Below are 16,701 nucleotides of genomic sequence, written 5' to 3' on the forward strand. Positions count from 1 at the left end.
ACATGATTCGTTGTTCAGTTCAGATTCTGAGCTCCTCTCTGAATCTGAGCTGTAGACTTCAGACATAAAGAGCTTATCCCAACAGAGCTTTTTGACTCATTTTATAAAGAAAACCGATGAAAGATTTGGAAAACGACCAGGAAAAAAGCAGACACTTCACACTGGCTTTGCACTGCCTCGACTCGAAAGAAAAAGTGAACCAAACACTGGATCAACCGTTAACTCGAGTTCAAAGGTCAGTTCAAAAGCAACGAAGTAGAACAAATCAGGGTAAGTACTAGTTTTCCTTTCATGTTTCACCCTCCCTCCCTTCTTCACACGTACAAGCATGAATTCAGGGTCCAACGCCTCTTTGTGGCCTATCAATAATCTGTATTACCAACCAATAAATTGACCTTGTGCAGCCAGAGAGCAGCAGTAACAGCACTCAGCACACTCTATTCAGCTGCAGCAGCTGCACATAAACTGAGGTCATGAAATTTCAAACCACATTGATGCAGTTTATTAAAAGACACGTGAGAACTGAATGACATCAGTCCATGACCGATGCATAAAAAAAATGTTGTATTTTTATTATGACTACGAATCAAGTGAAACATATTTCTAATTACCTTCCATAAATCATTACAGTCTGTAATATAAATACATCCAACGTCAAAGCATCAACAGCCCAGCCAGTTAACCATTAACCTACCAGGACAGGATTTAATGAGGCTGTAGAAAAGCGATTAGTCCCCTCCCACCTCTCCATGCAAGAATGCAGATTAAGGTACAAACAGATAGATCTGAAGGCTACAGACGTTTTGGCTTATTGTTCAGATTTGGGCCTGTGGAAATGTTCACAGCCTATAGTGGGACTTGCTGCCGTAACGTACACACATCTAATATTATGGCGATGATGACCAGGCACCTTAAAGTCACATGAATCGTGAAGATGTGGCGGCCTTCATCTCACACATATTAGCAAGTGCAAGCATAACAAATACCCTGGAGGTCCTAGGAGAGCTCCACAATCTCCATGGTGACAGATGTGGAGGTGGTTCACCAGAGGTAGCAGAGCACAGCTGGCTGAGGAGCCCATTTAGTCCTCATGAGTTTGGAGTCTGATGTTAAATATTCATCAAGTTAAATCATTTCTGTTTAAAACAGTAACTGCATTGATGAAGATATTACACCTGTTCTGAGGAGCAGATCTCCAACAGCTCGTTAATATTGAATGTCTGGATTTGTGTCTGGCACTGAATTTAGATTTGCTTGCACTGGTCATCTTCTACAATGTTAGTCTCTTGAAATGAGCTTTTTAATGCACACAGCCACCGAACCAGAGACCAGCTTCTTTCAACGGGAATAATAAATGAAGGGCAGGCTCTTTCCCTCCTGTAACATCTGCTTCACTTATTGTTTTTAAAGCTACGAGTTCTAAATTATAGTCCTGTCATTACTGGTTCTTCAGGCTTCCAAGCAGATTTTACAAGATTGTCTTCAATAACCACCCCATGCACCTGACGAGGGAAAAAAGCTGTCTACTCTGTAGACAACAAGCCTGCCACTTTGAGGAAAACACGTCTGAAATAGTCGTGGCTAGCAAGCCTGAGCTTGTAAAATAAGTTTGGGGGACTCTCACCAGTAAAATAACTGCAGAAGGCATCGTTCTTCTATGGATATGAACAAAGACTGCAAAAAGCTAAAAATGAATGCTAAACAGAGTCCATGTATGACTCCAATCACATAAAACCATCCGAATGTATCAGAAACATTTTTTTAAAAGTGAGGCCACGTTTGAGAAAGTTTTTATGATTACTTAATTCTTTGTTTTTAGTGTCACACACTGGTTAAACAATGAGCACTGTCACCTGACTGCGAGGAGGCTCCCTGCGCCTCTGTGGGTCTCCTCCAGGTACTCTGGCTAACTGGTGACTGTAAACTGGCCATTTACAAACAGGGCCTTAATAAGTGATTCTACTGATACTGATGTTTACTGGGAAATTAAACGCAGTCCATCAAATACCTTCGCCCACACTCACAGCCAGTCGCTAACATGTCAGTACCACAGGAAGATCAGCATGGTGGTAACAGCAAACCTGGTCAGACACTGACCCTCTCACCCAGCTGAGCATGGACATTTTAAAGCTAACAGAAGAAAGCTCTAGAACCAAAGCTGTCCCCGAGCCAGCAGCCTCACTGAGACCAGAGGACCAAAGCAGTTACAAGGAAGGAAAAAGGGTTCATGTCCTGGTGATGTCATAAACATACTGAAAAATTATTTTATTATCCAATATTCGTTTGTTGCTTTTAATGTAAATCTGTTGTTTTGCCTGGTGAGGCAGAATATGCCAGCAGATAAAGGTGCACGTACAGCAACTGATTTTCAGTTAATTATTTGCACCTCCTTTAAGTTCAATTTATTAAAGCGCTTAAAGTGAGAGAATATCCTGTGACTCAGTGCAGTCAGGTGGAACTACACAGTTTCATAAACAAGTAAATGACACTGCGCATTGAAGGAAAGTTGAATTTTGCATGTACATGCTGTCAGTTACAGTTCTTATAAGAGAATCAGCAAAATGAATAAATCACAAATCAGAGTCAGACACCAAAGCTGCAACAAGGATGTCTCTACTTTTTGAAACTGTATCTTTTTACTGCGACTGATGAAATCAAACTCTACTTTAGATCAAGCTTCAAAATAACTGTTTCATTGGTTCAATGCCTTAATGCTTTCTTGGTATAAACCTTTGATGATTTACGTTTGTGAAAACCATTTCTCACACATCACAGTTCTTTTGATTTTCCTGTATATTGCGCTCATTTCATCATTGCCTTGATGACACCTTCTGTGTTTGTTTCACGTTCAACGTGCGTCACTTTTACATAACTTAAGGGCTCCGCTAAATAGAGAACGAAGAATCTGTAAACCAAACGAAGACGAGTTTGAGTCAAATAAAATAAAACATTGTTCTCCTGGAACTCCTGATCTAACGTGATGATTGGCACTGCCAGAGAGCAGAAAACTGTTGTAATAAGACGCGCTAATGGGAAAGTAAACAAAGAAAGGCCTCATTATGGAGAACACTTTGTGTATTGTAATGCTGTGATGCAATCCGGGTATTCTTAGACACTGAGTGGCATTAAATGCAATGGCTACCATTCGATTCACACAAAACAATGGGTGTGATTTCTACGAATGCCCCAAACACTTTTCAGCCACTCACAGTCTCAGGCTGTCTAAAGACTGCGTCTGTAACACCCGACACAAGTCACTGCATCCTTAGCTTGTCTTTGGCTCTCCCATACTGTCCACACAGACACTTTCACAGCAGGTTTCCACTATATGGCCACCTCGCTAAATCATCATGGCAGTAGAGGAGCAGCCAGAACCTCCTGCTGTGACTTGATGTTTTCTGTCCTATAAAATAAGCTGAGCCTGGTCGGCCGCTGCTGCTGTCGAGACTGGAAGCCTCCACCATGGCTTCTGAAGCAGCAAATCCTGAACTCACATGCCTCGGTGCCCTGTTTAGTCTGGGCAAAGCATCAACAGAAACATCTAGAGGCGCAAACATACATGCAGCGCTGTTCTTGAAGAGCTCATTTCACCTGTGGACATGATGTCATGCAACCAGCACGAGGCTGCTGTGTTGTGGGGTCGGCAAGAGGAAAAACCACATAAAACAGGAAAATCATTTTTACTCTCAGGGTCTATTTTGTGCTGTCGGAGAGGGAAAAAAAGGCGAACAACAAAAACAACAACAGGGTTTTACATAATAAGACTATTACAGATTCTTCTGAGTTTAGAGCAATTACTCTAAAAAAAGCAAACAAACTGTACAATACAGCCAAGGAAGGAAAAGAAACACCTACAGAGGCTGAACGGGCTCATGGATGGTTAACTATACCATTCATGTCAGATGGAAACAGGATCATTAAGATTCAGAAATAAGCAAAGAATAAATAAGAAGTGCAACTGAAAAAAAGCTAGTCTTCCAATTAATTTCTATAAAACAGAAATAAAATGTGGACCACAATCGATGAATGTCCAGAGGCATGAAACCTTATTGGCAATGACAACATGAGGTTTCAAAATTTTACATGAACAAAAATTCTACAAGCAGATATGCATCCACCTACAATGCAGCCATGACAGGAGCAGAACAAGTTTCCAGTGGTGAAGGACAGGACAGTAACTTTGGACCGACACTCGGTTTTTATTCATAGACGTGGAGGGATTTCTCTCCTTAAGTCCTAATGGGACTTACTGGGGAGCCTCTGGTCATTTGTAATAATTTTGGAAGTAGTCTGTGTCTCACAGTACTGCCCGAGTTCGCCGTCTCCATAATTTGTTAAATATCCCAGTGCAAAGAAATGGTCTTCCATACTTATCCACACACAGAAGCGATGCAGTCCAACATGCTGCCTCTCAGATATTTGCTCCAATGGTAGCAGTCGCTGTCATCTTGTGTCTAACGTCCATCCCACTCACAGCCCTGCTCATCATTATTCGGTTTGCTGCCCTGTTGCACACTCAGCAGTTTTGTGAATACCTTTGGTTACATTTAAATCCCCTCTGTTTTATGAAAAGCGACGAGTGAAATCTTTATTATTTATCATTGTTCAGCCTGATGTTTCACTCGCTGAACATGAAAAATACGTTTCAGTGATTCAAAGGGGCGTTCAGATGTGACTTGTGAATTCTGTACTTGATTTTGAAATGATAGAATACCGTCACACCCCAGCTCGGCACCTTCAACATGTACTTTTGGTGTAAAAACAAAAGAATGCCCTTGTTGTGTGCCTTTCCTAACACTACAAGGCTTAAGATCCCTGTGTGTGGTGTAAACTTACAGTAACCACATGCAGGAAGTCTAGGACCAAAAACTAAGCAACCTCCAACTCAAGGAGGCTGTTTAAGAGCTGATAAACTTCTTATCTTTGCTCAACAATGAAAAATAAATACTTGCTGTGAAGCAAATACCACGTGGTCGTAGAAAGCTCCATCACACTGGATTTCCACAATATTAAACTGCATCCTGGAATAACCTGACATTTACAACTTTGCTCAAAATATAGAGATTGTTGTATAGACTGTTGCGCTGCTATCTAGTCACGTTTCCATAGCAAACACCATACTGGAGGTTTCTACGACAGCAGAATACAAATTTACATCCCCATGCAAAGCAGCGCTGCATTAACTCAGCTGATAAGGCCTGCTGACGTAGAGTGAGTGTGAGGCTGTGTGTCACAGTGACCGCTGTTGTTGTTGCATCGCTGAACTACATAGTGGTCAACCACAAAGGTACAAATAACCCGTGAAGGTGTTCCAGAAAAGTGCCAGGAAAGATTACTAAGAAGAACCGGTCTCACTGAGAACACAAGGAACCACAACAACAGGTAAACACGTCAATCCAACTCTTTCACAGCTCCATCAAAATCATGAACAATTATTCTGGACAGCAAGAAAGACATCCAGATGAAGCTCCACATTTTTAAAGCCACGTATTGTTGCTCAGTTAAAAAACGTCTTCCTCAAGGCCAGTTCATCAACAACAGGGCTACCTGTGACAACTGAGATCAGCCTCTCACCACCATGACTGGAAGGGTCCATATCATCTGCTCCCTCTTGAATTTGACTGACAAGAAGGAACGCCAACAAGCACATCGGCGTTAAACTCGGCAAAACACGAGCATCACTGTGAAAAAGGAAAGTGGCACAATAGTTGTGCTTTCTTCATCACAGAACGTCCAAAAATCAACTACGACTCTATGAAGTGTGCAGGTCTGAACACTATACTTGTGTTCAGCGCTCCACTTCCTATTATTCCCACTGCAAAGAAACTGACTGTGATTCAGTGGCAGGAGTAGCAGAGGGTGAAAATGACTGAATGAAGTTACATTTCTAAAATAGTGTTTGTTTTCACAAATACAGTATCCATCCATCCATCCATCGTCATCCGCTTTGTCCGAGGTCGGGTCGCGGGGGCAGCAGCCTAAGCAAAGAGGCCCAGACCTCCCTCTCCCCAGCCACCTCCTCCAGCTTGTCCAGGGGAATACCAAGGCGTTCCCAGGCCAGCCGAGAGATATAATCTCTCCAGCGTGTCCTGGGTCTGCCCCGGGGCCTCCTCCCGGTGGGACGTGCCTGGAACACCTCACCCAGGAGGCGCCCAGGGGGCATCCTTGTCAGATGCCCGAACCACCTCAGCTGGCTCCTTTCGATGTGGAGCAGCAGCTGCTCTACTCTGAGCCCCTCCCGGATGGCCGAACTTCTCACCCTATCTCTAAGGGAGAGGCCAGCCACCCTTCGGAGGAAGCTCATTTCTGCCGCTTGTATCCGCGATCTCGTTCTTTCGGTCACTACCCACAGCTCGTGGCCATAGGTGAGGGTAGGGACGTAGATCGACCGGTAAATTGAGAGCTTCGCTTTTACACTCAGCTCCCTCTTCACCACGACGGACCGGTGCAACGTCCGCATTACTGCAGCTGCAGCCCCAGAGAGGTGACATTCCATGTCCCTATTGCCAGTCTTGGCAGCCGGGGGTCAGTCCGCCAGGGCCTCCGCTCCTGGCCGCCACCCGACACACAATGCACCCGACCCCTATGGCGCCTCCTGCGGGTGGTGGGCCTGCGGGAGGATGGGCCCATGTCTCCTCTTCGGGCTGTGCCCGGCCGGGCCCCATGGACTAAGGCCCGGCCACCAGACGCTCGCCCTCGGGCACCCTCCCCGGGCCTGGCTCCAGGGCGGGGCCCCGGTAACCCTATCCCGGGCAGGGGAAACTGTTCCCTCGGTGTCCTTTTCATAAGGGTCTTATGAATCGCTCTTTGTCTGGTCCCTCACCCAGGGCCAATTTGCCATGGGAGACCCTACCAGGGGGCAAAAGCCCCCAGACAACATAGCCCCTGGGATCCCAGGGACACACAAACCCCTCCACCACGATAAGGTAGCGATTCAAGGAGGATTCAAATACAGTATCGATAATATTAAATCATCTCATTGCATCCTGTAAAACATTCTGCTATGTAATCTATTCAGGTTTAGGATATGAAGGAACTCTTTGATGTGAACTGTTTCAAAATGACGACTAAAACAGATGTTAGAAGTGTTGTTAAATCACACGAGAGATTTCCATGTTTGTAGAAGGAGCAGGTGCCCGTGGTGGTTGAAGGTCATGCTATCAAGAAGCTGTCGTTGGTTGCTCTAATGCATGAAATCAAACATGCATCACAGTGGTGCCGTGAAATCCCCAAAACTCACAGAGAGGAACTTTAATACAACGAATCTGTTGCTTTGATTCTATCAAAACTCTATCTCTCAAACACGAAGAAAAAGCTTTACTGTATGAAATTTACACAGAGCTCTGTTCATTCTGGACTGAGTGGGAGGGGTTTTTGGTTTTTTTAGAATTTAAGTTCATTTGCTTGTCATCTCTGGGCAAGCTGACCAATCAGAGCAGCCTGGAGTTAGTGGGCTGGGGAGTGTAAAAAAGACAGGAGTATAAAAGAAAAACAGAATGTAACCAAAATAACCCCCAAAATCTGAGCCTGTGAGTGTACCCGGGCTCCTCAACCACAGTCTCTATAAGCACATATGATACACGATGATGAGTGCCCACCTCTGGCCCTGGACGGACAGCTTTGTGAACATTGTCTGCTGCAGTATGCACAATCAGCTGCTAAATGGAAGCATCACTTCCCTGCTGTAAAGTGCCATTCAAAGTGAGATTACTTTAAAAACGAACCTTATTACTCAAGAGAGAATCACACCCATCATCCTTGATAGTTTTACAAATGCAGTTAAATGTTCGTTCAGGTCACGTTACTGTTCTGTCAGCTCTGTTCCTCACGGACAACGACGATCGTAATGATAACAGCAGATTCAAGCATGTGGAGCCGTTCAGTGTGGAATAAACACTATTGCTAGACCTGACCCGAAGTTAGCTGTCACTGCAGCAAGCCACTCACCAAATGTTTGGACTTGAGCCTCAAACCTTCTCTCAAACAAATTAACGCTCCACTTTCCCACATGAGTAAATGTTCAATTGTACTGTGAGTCAACAGAAAAAGGGAAGATGACTTTTACCTCTAAAATCTTAACACTCTCAGATGTGTGTCTCTTGAACCCCTTATTACATGTTTATATATTAGATTCCCCACATTTCTAAGATTTGAGTTTATTCTATTTCAGAAAAGTGACGATGAGGAGGAACACGCACTTTTTGGTCAGATCTGCAACCTGCTTTGAGTTAATGTTTCAGGCACAATTATCCCTCGAGAAACTACCATGCACAAATCAGGCTTGAATGAATAAATGGTGGTGAGGAGTGATCGGAGGATAACACAACAAAGGTGAATCTTTCTGACTGTAAGCCCATTACGCTGCTGATGTCCTGGCAGAATAGGCTCTCGTGAAAACTGAACTCATAATTGCGGCAGTCAAGCCTGCTGTAGCAATTAGAAATGGTGCCATGTGACTGCTTTGATAAGACTGGACGACTAGATAATCCCACCCTGTGTGTATGGTCACATATGATCGTCAGAGTGTAACTGGCAATCTGTTTGAGGCATATTTAAGCCGCAGTATTACAAAGACTGAAGTCACGCTACCTGAAAATCTAAACTGTGCTAAGGCAACATAATAACATTAATAATAATAAAGATGTCCGGTCAAACTTCCCTGCGGAAGCCTGGTAAAGATATGACACAGTAATAGATGTGTAACAGGCTCTCATGGCTGGAATCCGGACTGACAAAGTTCAGCTGTTGCCAACCCAGGGAGTAAAGTGCAACAAGAAAGCCATCAGGGATAAGATCTCTGTGTGTTTGCAGATAAATGTTCACCCATATCTTACATAAGTGCCGCTATGCTTACACTGTATCCATTGCTTCACCTGTGCGTACTTAAACTAACCTGACAACAAAATGCTTCCAGTAAAGCCCATACGAGCTGAAATACATCATGACGCTGCATTAGATTACAGGCCTGTCAACGCTTGTTTGTTTACCAGAGACCAGCCAATGGCTTCCCCAGTGTTAAAAAGCCCACCTGATCATTTTTAAGAGACTGACTGCAGCGGCAGCTATTTAAAGCACAACTGGTTGTTGTTCCGCTCCAACTACACGGCTAGCTGGTGGACGCTAGGCTCCGCAGAACCTGACAGCTCACTAGCAACAACAGTAACGATTAAGCAGCACATGGCTCGGTTTGAAAACCGGGAGACGAGGGCTGCAACAAACAGTCTGGAGGCATTCCCCACTGACAACTTAGGTGAAAGCCAGCTAACTGTCTAGCTACTAGACAAGCAAGCTAGTGGTAGCAGCACAGACATAAACGTTAGTCAGATGCAGTTAGCTTGAAACAGAGGCAACCTGTGACGCCATCCAAAAATATATATAAATGAAAAATATATTCAAGCACGAATTCGAGATTTCTTTCACAACTGTTTCGCCAAATACTGTCCGCGCAGCCCATCCCTCCTCGCTAGCCAGCACTAGCTCCCACAGCAATTAGCTGGACAGGACGTCAAACCAAGCCTAGTTCAACAACCTGCCAATTTAACTAGACCTTGCACTTAAATAAAGACACGCGCTTCATAAAAATACTTCAGGATTATCTCTATGCTATAAGGAATAATAATTAAATTCGGCGCGGTCAGATTTTACACAGCGACTGTTTAACTACGTTATTTTTCAAGATTTCATTATCCACATACGCTTTCCGCTGCAACCCAGCGTTGTCTCTTACGAGGGCAAACGACTGCGGAAAATACATGCTCGGCTAGTGATTAACTAAACATCAGAAAAAATAAGGAAGCTTTTCGACAAATTTTAATGCCGAAATGAATACTGGGCACAACAATTCCATCGAGGCCGTGCGTTTACTTTATACCCGGCGTCTACTTCGTATAACAGGTGAACCCAGTTAAAGCGTTACACTTTAACGGGTGGTCAGGACGTTCTCTTTTCCATATGGCTAGCCCAAAAGCAGACAGCTAACCTAGCGCAACGACAGATTTCTACTTCCCACGATTTTTGGCTTACCTCTCTTAACGGCCTCGTCATATGACAGGAATCCTATCCTCGACTCCTTGGCCCCCATGCTCCCCTCATTTCATTGCAGTGTGAGGAAATAAACGTTACGAGCTGAGTTGGACAGGGGTGTTTGTCGCCTTATCCGTTTATTGTGAAATGGGCTCCTGGCGGTATGTGTATGTGGTGAACGGGTGAATGTTTTTCAGCGACGCCTCCATTCTGTCACATGATCTGACTCTACAGGTCAGTTGATCTGCTAGTTCTAATACGAGTGAACGCAACCCGAATCACATACAGGGGTGGGGGGTTTCGACTTCAGACGGGCTTTTCAGTCTTATCCGGGAAAATGCAAAACAGCACTTTTACTTAGTGTGCGAAGTCATACCAAGCTGTCAGTGTGCGACGAGTGCAGCCACAGTTTAAAGCAGTGATAACAGCCCCACCGTGTGGTGGTGCTGCTGAATAACGCTAGCTGACTCTCCCCACAGCGACCCCCGAAGGTACGTTCAGTCAGACGAGACTGGTGGCACATAGCAGATGAAAGTTTGCAATATCTAGTGTCTAACGCGTATATGGTGTTTGTTGCATTTCAGTGAATGTGGGAAGTAGTCCACTTATGTCAGCCGTTCTGTAGTTCAGAATTTTCACACCAAAGTCGTAAATACTTATTTAAAGTTTGTCATAATGCTTGCAGGGGCGGATCTAGAAGGGTGGCATGGGGTGGCAAGTGGCACCCTAAAACGATCTCTTGCCACCCCAAGTGCCACCCTAGTTTTACATATCGTTAGCTTCATAGCATAAGTGCCTAAGTCATTTTTTGGTCAAATTGAGATTTTTGCCTAACTTTACTCCCCTACCACTGCTGCATCATCCTGTCCGTCTGAAACACAAAACACAAAAAAATGACTTAGGCACTTATGCTATGAAGCTAACGATATGACAGTGTTGTTTATTAAAATAAGATAGTATTAACACTTTAAGTGCAGTTACAGTTAACAGTGAATATAAATTCTAAAACTGAATATATTGCATAGTGTTAACCCCCTCCACCATTAACAAATGGTTCAACCCACAGCGCAGACCTCTTGTTTTCAGTAGTAAGCGATGCTTATGATTGTGCCAGAGCACATTTTGAATCAACACCAAGGGAATTTCAGATTTCAGATAGATGGTTGGTCGTTACACTCTGGAAATGGAATAAAGTGAGTGTTATTAACCCTCTGAGGTCCACAGACACGCTCACTTCCTTTTTTTTTTTCTTTTTTTTTTTTTTTGTGTCCCGTTTGGATCTTTAGCCATCAGAATTGTTGTCTTAAGGCCAAGAAAGATGCCAAGCGGATTTATTTTACCAAGTGGATCATCATGGCCTTGCCATATTGGTCCATTTGATTGACCTTTATTATAATTATGAATTTATTTTATTTTCAGTTGCTACAAACGGGACAGACATGACTGGGGGATAGGACAGGGAGAAAGAATGAAAGAAAGAGAGGGAGAGAAAGAAAACCAAAGGGGAGAAGAGACGGTGAGAAGGGGGGGAAGAAAGAAAAAAAAACAAAAAAACACCTGGGTCACCTGTATGGAAAAAAAAACAGAAGAGAAAGCAAACAACAAAGAGCAACATAATAAAAAAAACAGCACCATCACAATAAACTAGCTAGCAGTAGATATCAGTAGATACTAAATAATAAACGATATTGTGCAGCACGCAAGATAGACAGCGCACAATGTGCTTTGAGGCAGCAGCCAAGAAAGCTTGTAGTCCGCGTCTGTGAATACCCGTGTGTACACCTGTGTGCATACCTGTGTGGATCAGCATGCTTGCATTCCAAAGGTTTCTCCATGTAAGATCTGCTAGAGGGTGTGGGGGGGCCACAGCCCCGTCCTCCAGGGCATGAAGCAGGTATGGAGGAGATCAAAACTCCAGACATCCAGAGGCCCCCAGAACACAAGAGACCAAGGAAGACCAACAGAGGGGCAGCCGCGCCACTGTCCCAGAAAGAGCTGAGGAGAGTCCCAGATGAGGGCTCACTCAGCAGCCGCGGAGCAGAAGCCAGGGGGAGTTGCAGTGACGCGCCCGTGAGCTCCGCCGGCAGCCAGCCTGTGCCTGAGTGACCGAGCCCCAGGCCGAGAGGCCGGGGCACCCCACCTCCGAAGTGGCCCGAGCGAGCCCCAGGCTCCAGGCCCCGATAAGCGGCCGCCAAGGAGTGAGCCGGTGTGTACCTGGACGACCCATCCCCCGGACACAAAGAACCACCAACGCACCGATGTCTGAGGGAGTCCGCCACTGGCAGGGGAAGTGGTGGTGGGGAGATAGGCCTCCAAACCTTGGAGGGCCTGAGATGTCCCCAGAGAGGTGGCGCTCTGAACCCAACCTGACATATAGACACAGACATACAGGCACACACAGACACAAACATCCATTCCCACCCTCATGCTCTCATATGCACTTACTCCACACTCAACCAACGTGGAGACAGACATAAAGAGACCTGTACACACGATCACACTCCCCAAGCGTACTCTACAAACCGGGTCTAGGTCCCCCTGCCCCTGGAGGGGGGAACTGCACCCAGACCCAGGTGGTGTTTCTTTCACAGTCCGTTGATTACCCCTTCCGCTCAGGTGGGGGAGAGGCAGACGCGCACCCAGCGACTCCATGCAGGCTAGCAGGTGAGGCCCCCACACTTCCCAGACCCGCAGTCCTGTGCGGTATCTGGCAGATGAACGGGGGTGATGACGAGAAACTTAACGCTGCTCACTTCCAACTCCATGTGCTGCAAGCTGCATTACAATGCGAAGTCTTTTCGTTCCAGTGGTCCCGAATTTGCTTAAACTAAATAGTATAATATATATATATATAATATATATATATATATATATATATTATGTATTATATACGATATAAAAAGATGATATATAATACAACGTATATATATCTAAATAAATATAATAATAATAATAATAAAGCCATGCTTTTTTCTAAATAATGTCGTCACGTTTGGTTTTTTTCTTCTTTCTTGTTTTCTTTTTATTTTTAAATTAAGCATCTTCTAATGAGAGTGCAAAAACAGTAAAGAAAGAAAAAAAGAGACCTCTTTCCTCTCGATGGAAAAATGCACCATGTCGACCAATTTTTTTAAAAAAAAGTCAGCATCTGGGATTTGGTTGTTTAGGAAGAGGGGAAAGCAAGACAGCGAGAGAGAGACAGAGATCGATAGCCAGTTTTGAGATGTGGGAGATTTGTGATGTTTAGCGTGGAGTGTATAGTTAGTATGTTGTGTAGTCATAGTTTTGCTTTGTGTGTCAGTGAGGCCACTAATGACTGTCACAAAGGCACATTGCAATGTAAACACTGTCACCAGGTGAAAACAGGAGCAGTGCTACACCTCCTGTTGTCCTCTTGTGGTGGACATTTTTTTTACTGGCACAAGTAGTTTGTGGGGCATCTTATTGTGACACCGGATTGTTCTTTCATTTTAGTTATAGTAGTATTTTTAAATGGTTGTACCAAATTTTAAAAATGCCAGATGTATTGGTTGCATTTTCAGATAAATAGTTGTATATGTTTATAAAATGTGTGCACAACTTTTCAAAATGTACAATTTATTTTTGCATTTCAAGTTATAAAAATAATTTACTCAACATGTCTGTGGTTTTGACAGTAAAAAAACCTAACTACTAGGATTTTATGGGTTTTTTTGTGTGATTTCAGATCAGTTGTGTTAATACAGTAAGTCAGTGAAAAAACCAACTAAATTCAGACACATGAGGTTGAGCTGAAAAGAATGATACCAAACAAGGCAGGAAGAAAATAAAAATGAAACAATCTGAGGGTGAAATACAAATGTAAAATCAACAGGAGTCAAAAATGTCCAGTTATATTTTGGACCTCAGAGGGTCAGCGTAACAAATCATGAAAAGTTAGGTTTGGATTTTTGTTCACGACGGTGCAGATTTCTGACATTTTGTGTAATTTAAGCACGTAACAATTTGTGTGAAACTGAAGTTAGCACTTGGACTTAACGCTACAAGCGCCACTTCAACGACCACATGGGATCTGTACAAGACACAAACCGAAAGCATTGGGGGATATATTACACCACAGGTGCCGTATTTGTGGGGGTAGTTACAGAGGTTGTAATTTTTGCAACGAGACTTTGGCTTTAACCGAAGATGGGGCTCCAAGTTCTGCTTTACTGGCCGAATATTGTTGGTGAGAAACACTCAGTTGTGTTACATTGCTGTGTGTTTGTATAACGAGTCACTTAACTGGTGCTGTGAACACAAAGCAGCTTGTTGCCTGCTGGAGCATTTCGGTGTGTTGGGAAGCTGCTGAAGCAGAATGACCACACTTGAAAAATGTGTAGAAATTGTGAGCTGGCCTTAAGTGTATCAAGTACTGTGTGAGTCTCAGTTTGTCATGTCTCTGTGTTTTTCAGGATACATCAGGATTGGCTGGTGTTTGCTGCATGGGCTGCTTACCAGTAGTGTTTCTCCCTCTTTACTCACTGCGTGTATCTCTTGATGGTAATGCACCCTCTGCTTAGCTCGCTGGATCTGTGAGCACAACTTTTGAATGACTTTGCTGAAAATAACTTGAATAATTTCTGCATTTCTCCTAAGCAGGTATATGCAGTTGATCATACATGTACCATATGTGAAGAGGGGCATTTCAAGACTATTTAAAATACTTTTTTAGGTCTTACTGACCACATAAGGCACTTTAGACTCAAAGTTACCTTTAACCATACAGCGCTTTATTCTGTAAACTTCAAGCACTTTATCTGCCTCAGTTTAATAATAAATTAACCCACAATGCTTCACATACTCTGGACTATTTAAAAGGAACCTTCTTATGGCCTCTGACAGTGGACTCATCTCTGTGCTTGTCCTGCTAGACCTCAGTGCAGCATTCGATACTGTCGACCATAATATCCTATTAGAGCGATTAGAACATGCTGTAGGTATTACAGGTACTGCTGCAGTGGTTTGTATCATATCTATCTAATAGACTCCAGTTTGTGCATGTAAATGGAGAGTCCTCTTCACACACTGAGGTTAATTATGGAGTTCCACAGGGTTCAGTGCTAGGACCAATTCTGTTTACATTATACATGCTTCCCTTAGGCAGCATCATTAGAAGACATAGCATACATTTACACTGCTATGCTGATGACACCCAGCTCTATCTGTCCATGAAGCCAGATAACACACACCAATGAGTTAAACTGCAGGAATGTCTTAAAGACATAAAGACCTGGATGGCCGCTAACTTTCTGCTTCTTAATTCAGATAAAACTGAGGTTATTGTACTCGGCCCTGAAAATCTTAGAAATATGGTATCTAACCAGATTCTTACTCTGGATGGCATTACCTTGGCCTCCAGTAACGCTGTGAGGAACCTTGGAGTCATTTTTGACCAGGACATGTCCTTCAATGCACATATTAAACAAATATGTAAGACTGCTTTCTTCCATTTGTGCAACATCTCTAAAGTTAGAAATATCCTGTCTCAGAGTGACGCTGAAAAACTAGTTCATGCATTTATTACTTCCAGGCTGGACGACTGTAATTCATTATTATCAGGAAAAACTCCCTGAAAAGCCTTCAGCTAATCCAAAATGCTGCAGCAAGAGTCCTGACAGGGACTAGAAAGAGAGAGCAGATTTCTCCTGTTTTGGCTTCCTGTTAAATCCAGAATTCAAAATCCTGCTCCTCACATACAAGGTCTTAAACAATCAGGCCTGATTTGTCCTCCTTCTTTTCTCACAGAGCATGGAAGCTCCTATTTTAATCCTAAAACTGTACTAAGAGACTTTGTTAAGTTTTCCTTTAATTTGTCACCCATCCGTAAACCCTGAACAGATCTTTATAAATAACTGAAGAAACAGATTTTTGTCGATTTTGCACAGATAATGTAACAACGTAACTGTGCAGGTAGTGCTGAAATAACCAAAGAAGGAAGGGAGTAACGTAGAAATGAATTAGCTACAGTGAGTTATATATGATAGTATAAATAGTCTGTTTGAATATAATGTTGACAGTGATGTGTGACTAATGTAAACGTTCAGGAAATAAGTGTAGCACTTTATAACAATGCTGCACTATTAAGCATTATTAAGGTATTAGTAAGGTGTTGGTCTTTGTGAGTCCATGTTTTGTCCTGATGTACATTGCGGGTGAATTCAGGGTCCTGGTGATGATGTTTTGACACCAGCTTTTTATCTATAAGCAATAATATATTATGGCGGAGTCCATTAAGCTTTGATGAAGTTTTTATCACTTGTGTTTTCCATATGACAAGTAAGAACTGTCTTCATGGGCTGCTTGAATATGAGCTTCACACTGTTCTTAGTGCAGATAAGAACTGTTTAATCCCATCTAAGCCCCACTGTTCTCTGTGCAGCAGTGGACGGCTGGCTGGCAAGGAGGCTGGGCCTGACCTCCAGGTTTGCAGCATGGCTGGATGTAGCTGTCGATAACCTGGGCAGAGACATGCTGTGGAGTCTGTTGTTTAAGGTCTTACGTTTGAAGCACATCATCACACATGCACAAGGCGATGAAAACGAGGCTCTATTTAAATACCAGCAAAAAATGTTGTGCAGAAGTCAGGAAAGACTTGAGATGAGGTATTGGTGACTAAAGCCGTAATCAACCTGCTGAGGAGGTGTTCGGGGCAGCCTC

At 43.5% G+C, this 16,701-nt stretch overlaps 1 protein-coding gene across 5 annotated transcripts in view; it reads right to left on the minus strand.

Moving 5' to 3' along the window:
• Window positions 1–10,318, minus strand: part of usp32 (ubiquitin specific peptidase 32) — a 78,844-nt gene extending 68,526 nt beyond the window's left edge. For 2 of the 5 annotated variants that reach the window (XM_014336354.2, XM_014336355.2), the window contains exon 1: window positions 10,024–10,317. In XM_014336354.2, coding sequence (XP_014191840.1) covers window positions 10,024–10,081 — 58 coding nt within the window. In that variant the 5' untranslated portion in view covers window positions 10,082–10,317. Of the gene's footprint in view, window positions 1–10,023 lie in introns of all 5 variants that reach the window. The other 3 variants (XM_014336353.2, XM_014336356.2, XM_005930848.3) reach the window with 3 other exon arrangements.
• Between the last annotated feature and the right edge of the window lie 6,383 nt (window positions 10,319–16,701).

This window comes from Haplochromis burtoni, unplaced genomic scaffold, assembly GCF_018398535.1.
Source record: "Haplochromis burtoni strain Fernald_Lab_line unplaced genomic scaffold, NCSU_Asbu1 Contig_132, whole genome shotgun sequence".
Classification (NCBI taxonomy): domain Eukaryota; kingdom Metazoa; phylum Chordata; class Actinopteri; order Cichliformes; family Cichlidae; genus Haplochromis; species Haplochromis burtoni.